The 13,919-nt window shown below is 42.7% G+C and overlaps 1 protein-coding gene across 8 annotated transcripts in view; it reads left to right on the top strand.

Annotated features, from left to right (window-relative positions):
• The window catches only part of Satb2 (special AT-rich sequence binding protein 2), a 187,210-nt gene extending 173,882 nt beyond the window's left edge, over window positions 1-13,328 (top strand). For 4 of the 8 annotated variants that reach the window (XM_030252738.1, XM_030252735.1, XM_006495827.4 and 1 more), the window contains one exon: window positions 10,065-13,317. In XM_030252738.1, coding sequence (XP_030108598.1) covers window positions 10,065-10,526 — 462 coding nt within the window. In that variant the 3' untranslated portion in view covers window positions 10,527-13,317. Of the gene's footprint in view, window positions 1-10,064 lie in introns of all 8 variants that reach the window. The other 4 variants (NM_001358580.1, NM_001358581.1, NM_139146.2 and 1 more) reach the window with 2 other exon arrangements.
• Window positions 13,329-13,919: the final 591 nt, after the last annotated feature.

Here is a 13,919-nt window from a genome sequence, read left to right as displayed (position 1 = left end):
TTTTATAACCCCAAACTTGCTTGAAACTTCTACACAGTTGTATGTTATGAGTTATCTAGTGCCCGTTTTTGAGAAGAGAGGAAATAGCAACAACATTAATACACACACAAACACATCCCTGTTTTTGGTGACAATGTTGTTACTTATTATATGTAGATTAACCAAGAAGAGCCAGTGCTCAGCAGGGGTAAGAGTAAAACTAGAAATAAAGTCGAGAGGCTGTGGGATTGGCTCAGTGCAGCTATCAAAGAAGTCCTGAGCTCTCAGCTAGGCATGAGATATGCAATCCACAGTTCACAGCCCAGTGGGCAAGCTACGTGGGCCATATACTTAATTCCTGCTGTTTATAATCACCAATGTTAGGTGTTTCCCCTGATGAATCTTTAGACTCAAATTAATAGTCTCTACTACTGGTTTGGATGGGGTGGAGGGAAACTTGCCACTAAGTTGTTGAAGCCTCAAGTACAGGACATTATATATATAGTAATGGGTAAAAATAATAGCATGCAATCATTCTTGTGTTTGGTATGCTATAGCAGACTTATGCCAAAGGACTGTTAACCATTGTTCTTGTTGGTTCATGTGTTTTTTTCTTGGAATTTTTGATGCAGGAATACTTTCCTCTTTTTTTTTTTTTATTTTTTGAACTGAGTATTTCGTGTTTATTGGCACAGATGAGGTAAAACAAAGTGAGTAAAAGATATTTTGACTTTTTTGACTTTAACACCCAGTAGATGTGGACAGAAGATATCTTGTCCTTGTTGTCACCTCCTGCTGCTGTGCCTTATGCTGCAAGCAAGGCTTCCTTCTGTGAGTGAATCTTGTCCTAGAGACCTACATGCAGCCACCTGGAAAGCTGCTTTAACCTGTTCCCGTGCCCCACCACCACCACCACCACCCTCTACAGTCACCTCCGTAATCATTTCTCATTTTCTCTATATAAAAACGACCACAAAGTCTTGGCTTATTATAAGTAATCCAGTTCACCCCGTAATGATACACTGAATTATATACTTTCCTAAACTTAATCATTCAAGATCTGCCTTCCTTCCCTGCAGGCCAGAACCATTATATGTTGCACATGGCTCCCAGCTGGTTCTCATTGAGGCCTTCAGAATCTGTTTGAGCGCTGAGAGCTTTAAGAAGAGGGCTTTATCTCTCTCCTTCGGCTTTTGTCATGGTTCCATGAGCTCCTTCTGTTTTCCAAGTTTCTCATGTTAAGACAGAGAAGCAGCATGTGTCCATGTTATAACTGTGCATTGTAACTGGGCAAGAAGGCTTTAGGGCTCTATTTGAAAGATGGCATCTCTTCCAAATATATTTACAACTTTTCTTCCTGTGTTGTTAGTCTCATGTCCATTCATGTACATACATGTTATGTCTCAGCTCAGAGAGATTTCAGAAAATAAAAAGAAAGGAACTTTATCAGGCTTTGAACTTGTAATTTGTTTGTATCCTGCCCATAGCTTACTTATTCACCAACCCTCAACTGTTGGACCTAGAACTCCTTATTTAGAAGCCTTCTAAATGAATGGGACCAATTGTTGTAGGTACCCCATAAGTACCCAGATATTTGATGCATGGATCTACTTTGTTCTCTGTGAATTCAAGGCTGATTGTTGTAAACACAGTTCCTTTTAGGTGTGGTATGTGCCACAGCTGACAAAGGCAGCCATCAATTAAATGTAGAGTAATTATTTCTTCCAGGGCTCAGTTCTGGCTACTTTACACTAATGTTTCCATTTTGGATAATTTAACAATGATCTAGTAACAGTATATGCTGAATACTTCGGATTTAGTACATGGGCATACAGGTATTTGCCCTTCTGCCTTAGTGTAGTATTTTACAGCTCAAGCTCTGCTTTTAGCTAGAATAAATTGTAGGATCACAGGTTTCTCAGGGGTATTGTATCACCCTGATGTTAGAATGCTAAGCTCTCCATGATCCAGGACTGGATCTGTCTCTCTCTATTGTCACTGCATGAAAGTGCAGGACCAGTACTTTGAGTTTTGAAGCACCTTGGTCTTTGCGGTTCATCTTAGCATTGCACGCAGGAGGCACCCAAGCACCTGTGATGTGGCTAATGGGACTGAAGAACTGAAGGATTTTTTTAAAAATATATTTTATTAATTTAAATGTAAGGGGGAGTGTCTGAAAAAATAGCTCATTTGCTAATGTGCTTGCTACATGAACTAGGACATGAGTTTATATCCAGACCCCGTGGTATCGTGCTTCTAATCCCAGTACCTGAGAGGTTGAGACCTGTGGATTCCTGCAGCTGAATGGCCAGGCAGTCTAGCTTCCTCAGTGCATTCTAGACCTGTGAGCAATCCTGTGTCAGAAAAGGGGGCATGAGGAGTAAATGGTGCCTGGGACTAGACATTCAGAGCTGACCTCTGACCTCCCTCCACAGACAGGCACACACATTGGCACACATGTAAAATAAATAAATGTAAAGCTGCCTGCAGCCATGGCCACTGCATGGGAGAGCGTCCTCCATTGAGCTGGCCTTGTTGTTTTTCAGATGCTGCGTGCTTGTCCTTTCCTCCCAGCCTTTTTGCTTGCTTCCTTTGTCTGGAACACTTTTCTGCGTGTGCCACCTCCCCCACCCCTGCCTCCCTCTCTCTCCCCACCCCAGACCTCAGACCTCACACCTACGATGCTTCCTTCATGTGCTTTCCCCATTCACCTCTCTGAAGCACCTGCTCCACCTGTATACTGCATCATTGTCACTCATCATCCTACTCTGGGGTGTTTGACTTAGGGTTTTGCTTCCTGTCTATTCTAAGGATCAACTCAGCTTACCTCTGTACACTCTGCTCATAGGCTTCACATTCAGTTAGAGAGATGAAGAATGCAAGCTCTGTTATTTACAAGCTGGGGTCCCTCGACATATTTGGATTGATTTTTTTGTTTTGTTTTGTTTTTATAAAACAGGTCAAAACATGGGATTACCATGAAATAGAGTATATATTTGAGCTATATCATATATAACACATATAAAACATATATATTTGGAGCATTTGGCTTAGATTTCATGGATGCTAATATCCAATCCAACTGCTGTTGTTCTACCACTGGAATTTGTATATTTCATACTATGGGCCTCTCCCACCATATTCATGTTGAAAGCAAATGATACTGAGAAAAAGAGAGAGGTTTTAACTTATGCTTTCTGGTAATCTCATTATAGAGATACCATAAATGCATTTGTGACAGAAAAATCCAAAACCCAAAAGAACCAAGGAGAATTAATGGGTACATAGAGGTGGAGAGTAAAGGCATAGCTGTCTTGACAAAGTGATGCATTTTATTATGTTAGAAAATCACAGGAACTTGGTGCTGCACCTTAAAGATTAAAGATTGACTACTGGACTCTAAAAGTTTTGCCTAGTTGTAAGAACAAGTCTCAATATGTACCCCAAGCTAGCCTTGGATTCTCAGACCTCTTGCTTGATATATTTCACAGCTGCACAACATCACACTGTTCTAGACCCACAAACTTTTTTTTTTTTTGGAGATGTACAATTTGCACATAGTAAAAATCATAGCTCTTAAACATACAGCTGAATAATCTTTCAGACATATTTTCATTCCTTTAATCAATGCCCAGAGAATATTTTCAGCATCTCCCAAAGACTGTGTCCTAATCTTTCAGTCAGTAACTCTCAAAGACAATGTACTCATGGTGTTGCTGCTGGTCCTAGAACTTGCTCTGTAGACCAGGCTGGCCTCGAACTGAGAAAGATCTGCCTACTCTGCCTCCTGAGGGCTGGAATTAAAGGTGTGTACCACCATGCTGAACTGTTTCAGGCTTTCTTACTGCAGTATGTGTTTTGCTTTTTTTTTCTTTCTTTCTTGACTCTCGCACAAGTAGAATCTTTAGTCTTTCACATCTGACTCCTTTCAACCAACACTAAGTTTGTGACAGTTCCCCGTGGTGGGCTAGTTGGCCTGACATCTCTGTTAATATAATACCCGCTTTACCCTTTCTGTCCCTGAGGAACACTGTTTCCTTTCAACGTTGGGGCTTTTATGACTGAAACTACTAGGACATACCTTTCAGAGGTTGCAGACTTCTTTCTGGCTCTAGACAGTGCACCTTTGTGTTTGTTACTTAGGTTTTATGTGACTGTAGATGTTCAAAACCAGCCAGAACAAGGATGGCATCAAGTGCCATGCCAACATAGAAGGAGGAAAGCTCCAGGGCCTCACTCCTACACCAGAACTGAAGGCAGTGAAGGAATGAGGAGAGCAGGAGGAGTCTTCCCTCCGCAGGGGCATACCAGTGGACAGCCAGCCCTGAAATCACACACACATAATAGTATACAGCGTGAGCAGTGTGTACAGATTTGGAAATATGCATGTCCTCTCTCTCCTCTCCTCTCCTCCCTCTCTCTCTCTCTCCCTCTCTCTCTCTCTCTCTCTCTCTCTCTCTCTTTCTCTCTCTCATACACACACACGAACAAGTAAAGAAAAAAAAAAAGAGTCCAGAGAAGAGAGTGGATGGGAGGCTTTGGAGAGAATAGAAAAGTGATATAATCTCAAAAAGAAATTAAAATAACCCAGTTAGTCATATATAAATGCAAAAACTGCCCAGTGAACTCAGGAATGGGATTGCTTGCAAGTGTGTCAATCAAGAATAACTGGAGTGACTTACATGGTATTTGCTGGAGACAGACCATACCTTGACCCATTCTACTTACTAAAAGGGAACAGAGAGCATGCTGTAACAAATTCAGTCAGGAAAACCAAGGCTGATTGAAGTAGTTTATAAACCTGTCCTGTGAGAAAGAGGAGGGAGAGGCAGGGGCTAAAATTATTAGTGGGAGAAGTAGGGGGGAGAAATGGAGGGAGAGAGATGGATGGGTGGATGGATGGATGGATGGGTGGATGGATGGATGGATGGATGGATGGATGGATGGATGGATGGATGGGTGGATGGGTGGATGGATGGGTGGATGGATGGATGGATGGATGGGTGGATGGGTGGGTGGATGGGTGGATGGGTGGATGGATCGATGGATGGATGGGTGGATGGGTGGATGGGTGGATGGGTGAATGGATGGATGGGTGGATGGATGGGTGGATGGATGGATGGATGGATGAATGGGTGGATGGATGGGTGGATGGGTGGATGGATGGGTGGATGGATGGATGGATGGATGGATGGATGGATGGATGGGTGGATGGATGGACGGATGGGTGGATGGATGGATGGGTGGGTGGGTGGATGGATGGATGGATGGATGGATGGGTGGATGGATGGATGGATGGATGGGTGGATGGATGGGTGGATGGGTGGATGGATGGGTGGATAGATAATACTGAATGAATTGCTGCTAACCTTTAGATGAGAGCTACTGGAGAGTGCTTGGATTAGTGTCCTCTTGACAAAGATCATTTTGTAAGCGAGACAGTCTTGGCGGTGTGGAGGTGTTTCCTCTGTGTACTCTGTCTATCATGGAAACACTACCCAGTAAGAATACACAGACCCTGGAGAGATGAAACGTTATTCAGATCTTTTGCTAGAAACTATCTAGAGATTGTAGTTCTTTGTCTAGAGGAGGTAGAACATTTTGGAAAAGTGAAGATAGTTGTAGTAGACATCACTGGAGATCATTCTTTTCTAAGCATTTTACGCGCAGTGGTTGGGAGGCAGACAGCCATTGGCAAGTACCAGCATACAAGCCAAAGACTCAGTCCTTTATGTAACTTAAAAGCAGATCACTTTTAGAGACGTTCATTTTGTCTTGTGTATTTTGACTGATCTTTTCGAGTCTGTTAGAAAATACTAGAACTTACTTCATGCCTGTATTGTCATGCCCACCAGCCCACTCTTCTGTATTGCTTGGTCAGAAAGTACATTTCATTTTATGGGGAATTTTTATTGCCAGTATTTCTTTTTCAAAATGCTTTTCTAGTCTATGATCTGTAAAGTCCCCTGGGAGCACCCCCCACCCCCCTTTTCAGCCTGACTTCTCCCTATACTCCTGACAGTGCACTCCAATGCAGTGTGTTCCTAGTTAGTTCTTGATCCAGATTACACCTTCATGAAGAATTGTAGGATTACGTTTATATTTATCTATTTTAGACTGCCTGTAACCAAATAAGCAGTGAGCGAGCCCGCGCTGTTATTCTCGCTATTGGGTGTTTCACATTTGTCTTCTTTGTACATTGGTATTGCGGTGCTCTGTTCTAGGAAACGAGGGGAAGTGGAGTAGCCCAACTGTAGGGGCCTAAGGAGAACAAATGCTATCGTGCAGAAAGATTATAGTAACTTCAAAGTAGAGTTTTGGAAAATCTCTTTAAATCTACTCAGTGCACAATGGAAAGCCCCTTAAGAACCAATCTAATTATTCAATTAAATGGAACCGTTCTGCTGGCTTTTACTACAGAAGGCAAGCATAATTTAGAAAATGGAGCATTTTAATTCTCTTTTGTTTTCCAATTAACGCAGTTGCTCTAATAGGGACCACTCGTGCTTGAGCACATGTCCGGCTAGAGTGTGCTTTGTCCCTGATTCCAGTCCCCTTTCTCACCAGAAGCCGAGCCCCTAACCTGTTGAAGCAGAGGTTTATTTATTAGCATGCTCACACTGCCCACATCATAGGCCCCCGAGCACACATCTTCCTGTTGTCAAAGCCACCAAGAACCATGGGAGCCTGCAATGCAGGCCCACTCTCCCTGGCGGGGATAATTAGGACGTTGGAATAAGGGAGCTCTCACTTATTTTGCTGATGCCAGCTTACCACATCAGACCACACGAGTTTGTTCTTAGTTGAAAGTGGTAACAAAAAACGCTAAGAACATTGCCTCTAATTGGTCGGCACTGTTTGGACAGACGCTAGTCCACTGTTTTATAGTCCTTTGTTTTTGACTTCTTTCTGCTACCAGCCACCAGCTTATTACAGTAGGTAGTCTCATTATGTAGCCCAGGCTGGCCTAGTGTTTGTGGTTCTTCATTCTCCAAGCCTCCCACATGCTTATACAGCTGTGGGCCACCATGCTGAGCCCCTCATCAGTGTTTACTAGGTAGCAGTAGTAATTGGAAAAGAAAACCTGCCGTATTTTATCTCTACTATTTATTATCTCTATAAAGAGCTGGCATTTTCACTTGGGTGAGAAAGGATGCTTTTCATCATAGGCCTCTGCAGTGGTGTGGATAGCAGGCTCTCTTAACTTTAGCTGCTCATGCTGACGTCTGTGCTGGTTCTCAGCTAAGCAGTGGGCCACACGGCTAGTCCTGTGGTGGGACACACCACAGGGGTGTGATACCATGGGTGATTTTTTTTTTTAAGGGTGGCTACATACATTTCTTTTTCTGTGTTGCTTGGGTCTGATTCTCTATGGACTCTGGAAAAATGTGTAATTTGGGATCCTAACTTGGGAGAACATTTCATGAAGCATTAGAAAGTTGTAAAGCAGAAATGTGTGTTGTTTTGAAGTGAACTTGAGAGGGCACAGGAAGCTGGGCGCTACTGAGCACAGACATCGTGGATCTCAACTCCACACTTGACTTCACAGGTCTCAGCAGGGATGGCCGTGACTGCTTTTTAATTCTATGACACGCAGCTGCGGGTCAACTGCCAGTGCTGGCCAAGTCTCCCCACTGGGTCACATTCTCCCTTCCAGTCTTCATAGAGTTAATAAGTTCATATTAGAGTGGAAGTTATTTCATGCAGTGGTAATGGTGGAGGGTGAGGCTCAGGGTAAAGTTGCCCACTTAGGGTTTTCTTTTATGAATGTGTAGCATAGGTAGAGATAAAAAGAGGGGTACTTACAAAGAAAAAGAAAAGGAGAAATATTTAAATTTTAACATCTAGCTAGTAAACCTTGCAATTAAAAATTAAAAAATAGAAATTTGGAAGTATGTTCAAAACAGAGGGTTAATTAGTTTATAGGGATATTAAAATGCCTATCTAAATGCGGTTAAATCAGTCAATTAAAATTTAAAACATACAGAAGTTATATCTTTAAATTGCTTGAAAAATTTACATATATTACTTAAAATAATCATATTTAAAGAGCAAAATCAGAACTAAAAGAAGATAAAGTATTTTTTTAATTTGACAAAGGGTAAGTTATCCAGTTCAAAGTCCTATCCATCTCTCTATACCACCTGAGGAACAGTGAGGCTGAGAAGACAATGATTACCACTGACTAGAGGCTTCACCAAGCCAGCGGTAAGCTAGCCGTGACGTCCGGGGCCAAATCCACTCCCAGTGGGCAGAGGTGAGCTCATTCGCTTACACTGAGAAGCACTGAGCAATGGCTGTGGCCCCTTACTGAAAAGGTTCCCCTGTCCCTTCTCCCTTCAGAATGCTGTATTGTATATACACTATGCAGTTAATATATGAGCCATGCTTGTAACACCACTTTCTTTTTTTATTTTGAAAAAAATAATTTTTTTTTGGTTTTTCGAGACAGGGTTTCTCTGTATAGTCCTGGTTGTCCTGGAACTCACTTTGTAGACCAGGCTGGCTTCAAACTCAGAAATCTGCCTGCCTCTGCCTCCCAAGTGCTGGGATTAAAGGCATGCGCCACCACGCCCACTGAAAAATATTTTTAAAAAATGTTTTGTTAATCATTTTATTTGTTTACATTTCAAATAATAGTTCCCTTCCTGGTTTTCCCTCCACAACCCTGCCCATCCCATCCTCCCTCTCCCCCCGCCCCCACCCCTTTGACTCTATGAGGTTGCTCCCCCACCCACTGCTGCCTTATCCGTCTAGCATCCCCTTGTGCTGGAGCATCAAACTTCCACAGGACCAAGGGCCTGCACTCCCATTGATGCCAGATAAGGCTATCCTCTGCTACACATGAGGCTGGAGCCATGGGTCCCTCCATGTATACTCCTTGGTTGATGGTTTAGTTCCTGGGAGCTCTGGGGGATCTGGTTGGTTGATATTGTTATTCTTCCTGTGGGGTTGCAAACCCCTTCAGCTCCTCTAGTCCTTCCCCTAGCTCTTCCATTGGGGTCCCCAGGCTCAGTCTGATGCTTGGCTATGAGTATCAGTATTGGTCAGGTGCTGGAAGAACAACTAAGAGAACAGCCCCACCAGGCTCTTGTCAGCAAGCACTTCTTGGTATCAGCAGTAGTGTGGGGGTTTGGAATCTGCAGATAGGATAGATCCCTGGGTGGGGTTGGTCTCTGGATGGCCTTTGTTTCAGTCTCTGTTCATTTTTTTGTCCCTGTCTTTCCTTTGGACAGAAACGATTCTGGGTTAAAAATTTTGAGATGGCCCCATTCCTCAATTGGGGGCCATGCAGATCTACTGGAGGTGGCCTCTACAGGTTCTATCTCCTCTTTGTTGCTTATTTCGGCTAATGTCATCCCAGTTGGGTCCTGGGAGCCTGAGGCTTCCCAGGCAGGATGCTACTTCCTTAATCCTTCTCTGACACAGGATGAGATGGAGGCTCAAAGACTTGCCCAGCTCCGCCAGCTATGCAGAGAGTCTAACGTTGAACTGCGGTGTCTGCCATTAGTGCAATGGCTATCTTTACAAGTAGAGGTGATCTAAATAAAGCGAAGCCCCTCGAAACTCTGCTTGGTATGACCTTACGCTTAACCACTCAGTGCCCCACAATCTCAGTGCTGGCTTAGTGTATACAGTTCTTTCCTTCTTTCCTTTCCTCTCTCTCTCTCTCTCTCTCTCTCTCTCTCTCTCTCTCTCTCTGTCTCTCTCTCTCTGTCTCTCTCTCTCTCTCTCTCTCTCTCTCTCTCTTTGTTGTTGTTTTTGAAACAAAGTCTTGCTAATACAGTCTAGGCAGGGATTAAATTGCAGTGTAGCCCAATGAACTTAAATTCATGGATATCTTCCTGCCTCTGCCTCCTACATGCTGGGAGTATAAGTGTGTACCACCTTACCCGGCCCAGGTGACTCTCATGAATCACGTGTTTCATAGTTGAGAATCTAAATCTTCAGAAATGATTTCCGCTTTCCCAAGATTTGGCTTTATCTAAGTGCGGTCTGAGGGAGATAATACATGCCGCAAAGGACTGGTGGCCTTGCAAATGTAATCCCAGTCACACTAATTTCCTCCGCCTTCTGATTTTCAGGTCCTTCATCGACAGCAGTCCCAGCCAACTAAGGAGAGCTCCCCTCCCAGAGAAGAAGCACCCCCACCGCCTCCTCCAACAGAAGACAGCTGTGCCAAAAAGCCTCGGTCTCGCACAAAGATCTCTTTGGAAGCCCTGGGCATCCTTCAAAGCTTCATCCATGATGTAGGCCTCTATCCCGACCAGGAAGCCATCCACACACTCTCCGCCCAGCTGGATCTCCCCAAACACACCATCATCAAGTTCTTCCAGAACCAGAGGTACCACGTGAAGCACCATGGCAAGCTGAAGGAGCACCTGGGCTCCGCCGTGGACGTGGCAGAGTATAAGGACGAGGAGCTGCTGACCGAGTCCGAGGAGAATGACAGTGAGGAAGGCTCGGAGGAGATGTACAAGGTGGAGGCCGAGGAAGAGAATGCCGACAAGAGCAAGGCTGCACCGGCCGAAACCGACCAGAGATAATGTGAACTCCGCAGGCAGAGCAATAGATGGGTCCAAGGACTTTCTGTTTTAGTTTCTTTCAAGTTCCTCTCGGCTTTGTTTTATTTTGTTTTGGTTTTGTCTGTTTTATTTTTCTTACCCTTAATGGCATTCCTCTGTTGCACAGGATAGCCTATAGACTGAGTAAGCTCAGAGTTTCTGAATCAGACGTCACCTTGGCAAAGACACTAAGTGTTAAACTTTTACAATTGACTCGACCATAGTAATTCTAGTCACGGGCGACCCTGCCGTCATTCCTGCCAACTTATGGAAGCGATACCAGGCAAATTCCAGGATGGGAAGACCCACGAGATAAATGAAGGAAGCTGCAAGTGTGTATATGTATATGTACATATCTCTATATTTACATATATATATTAAAATTGCATGGGACAGAGAACTTTACAATCCGAAGGACTAGACTGTGAAATGAGTTCTTAAAGAAAAGACTTGTTTATGTATAAAAACTAATACCACTTCACAGTGAGTCACTTTGACTTTGAGAAACTGCAGCCTGCTCTCAGGGCGGGATAACTATTTTTGAATTCCTATTTATTTTGTGTGTTTGTCCCTGATTTTTTTTTTTTTAATTCTATGGCTTCCTATCTGGCAGCTTTTAATGGGTAATTTCTGAGGTATGTATTTAACAAAATAACACTGCCAAAAAGATGAGAGACAGGAGGAAAGAAGAGAGTAAAGTGGGAGAAAATCAGGGCATGTCAAAAAAACCAACATAAGACCAATTCCTCCAGAGGACATAATGCACACCTTAAGACAAGGACTCAGCGCCGTGACCCTCCACACTCCATTCCCGAGCATGCCAGCACTGTATCGAGCGGATGCCTTCTGTGGAATCCCGAGCCCAGTTCAGTGCAGAGGAAACTTGACCTTTAGCGCAGTCTCAATGAGTGACGTTTTGACGTTGGACCTATGGAATCCATGCTATGAGCCACATTTTGTTGTGAAGTTTATTTACTCGCTTGTGGCTTCAAATCTTAAAATTATTAAGCCTGCTCATTTAATATTGTTAGGGTGTTACCCTTTCCTTCCTTTCCTTTCTTTCTTTCTTTCTTTCTTTCTTTCTTTCTTTCTTTCTTTCTTTCTTTCTTTCTTTTTTTTTTTCTGGATTTCTTTTGTTCTTGTTCTTGTTTTGGTTTTGGTTTGGTTTGTTTTAAATAGAACATAGTTTAATGTAATGTTAGGTTAGAGAAAGAAGTTTCTGCCCGGTTAGAGGGGCTCCCGCTCAGATAACTCCACCCTGCCCTCTCCCCGAGTGTTCCTACTCTGCTTCCGTTTAGACTTCCTCTTCTTCACAAATCCCCTTCACTTTAGCCAGACCTCTGCAGACCCTGAGCTCACGCGTCTCCACCCTTCCCCTGCCACGACAGCCCTGGCAGGAACCTGGTTTGGAATCATGCACCTCCAGGCAATAAAGTAAGTGAAGCGATTTCAGCAGAGTCACCTACTCATCGGAAAAGGAAATAATTGTCCCAGTGCCCCACATAGCGCTTACCTTACGTAAAGCAGAACTAATGCCAACGGGCTGTTTTGTGGAACAAGCGTTAAAGCTGCAATCTACCACAGTTTGCCAAATCTCCTCCAGTTTCCTATTAGAAACAGTAGCATTACCTTCCAGTTCCAGTGACAGCGATTGCAAGAGGAGACCTCCCTTCCTTCGGGACCGGCCTCCGGAACCCACTCCAGGCTTGAGATGGCCACTCAGCAGTCCCGCACGGTTGGATTTTATTTTCTTTTGTTTTGTTTTTGAGTTGTATCCTCATGCAACCTTGTCAAAGACCTCATGCAATATCACTTTGAAATTTATTTTCTGTTTACTACACAAACATTGTAATATAACTGTTAATACTATTTATATATTTGAAAGGTATAAGAGGTAGGAGTTTAAAAAAAAAACCTCTATGTGTAGATATTAACTCAGAGCTTACACTATACAGGGAGAAGACACGTTGCAATACAAGCTAATTCTAGCTGCTTAGTAACCTCTGGAGTTTTCAAAGGGACATTTTTCCTGTACTTTTTCAAATAATGATGTTTAAAACAGTTACCCTTGACATGAGCGTCATGCAGCTTTGCAAAAGGATGGCTGTTTGCAACTGAGGCCTGGGCCCGCCCGTCCCCTTTCTGTAGATGCTGCAGCTTTAATCCGAGAGTCCACAGTTGCTGCTTCCTGATCTCCGAGTTACTCTTTCCAAATTGTCTTCTGACGCTGTTGCTGAAGTCACTCTGTACACATCCTAGACACCGATTTTTTTGCCAAGCTCTTACAGGTGGTTCATCGATCGATGGCATCCGCATTTGGTATCTTTTACACTTCAACCAAAAATTTATTAGGTATTTTTCAATGCTAAGTCTTGCCTTTTATTTTTTAATTTCACTGCCAAGTTTGCAGTGGTTCTAAGTGAATCTGTGGGCATTTTAGCCTGTGGTCTTGCCAGATCTTTGCGAATTACAATGCATATATGTCTATTTATTCAATATCTGTCATATAATATCTATTTGGAAGAAGAAACTTTCTCTTGTAGTGCCTCTTGACAAAGCACAATTTCCCGCCTTTTTTTTTTTTTTTGTGAAATGAAGAAAAAAACAAATTGTGTTTTATTGCAGTATCAATAATGTGAATAAGGATTAACATATTGTAAATGTTCCTTTTTCCATGTAAATCAACTATCTTTGTTATCACTAAGTGATAATTTTTAACTTATGTGCATTGTTAGGCTGTTAGAATTTTTTGGTTGTTAAATAAAACGCATTCAATAAATCTGACTTTGTTTGTCAAATAGTTTACTGGACAATAGTCCCCCTTTCCCACATTAAATCTTCAGGTGGAACAAGACCTGGAGAATCTAAGAAAAATATTTTAGTAGACTGTGGTACCCGCAGTTACAGATGTTTCAGTTCTGTTCAGTGTATGAATTCCATTGAACATGTGAACTGTGTGTGTCTCTCAGCATATCTGAACACACACATGTGAACTCTGTGTGTGTCTCTCAGCATTTCTGAACACACACATGCTCACATGCTGTCATGGAGGACCTGGAGAATCATTTAGCCACTGTCTTGTTGTATAAGAACAAAATTCAAATGTATAAAGATATATTTATAGGCTCACTTCTTTATTTTTCTAGTGAATATTTTCTGTTTATAATTAAAAAACCACAAATGACTGCGTGTCAGGAAACTTTTGGAGCACATATGTCCATGGTTAATGGACATAATAAAAGTCTTTTATATTTAGAGCCTGGGTACCATAATGTGTGCTTAGAGGAATGCCGGAAGGATTGATGTATCTGAGAAATGTGCGAAAATGATTTTTTAGAAAGTGCTTACGATGGAAAAGATTACTCCAAAGACTAA

This window comes from Mus musculus, chromosome 1, assembly GCF_000001635.26.
Source record: "Mus musculus strain C57BL/6J chromosome 1, GRCm38.p6 C57BL/6J".
Taxonomy (NCBI): domain Eukaryota; kingdom Metazoa; phylum Chordata; class Mammalia; order Rodentia; family Muridae; genus Mus; species Mus musculus.
The sequence above is the reverse complement of the archived record's forward strand: the minus strand, read 5'-3'. Positions and strand labels throughout refer to the sequence as shown.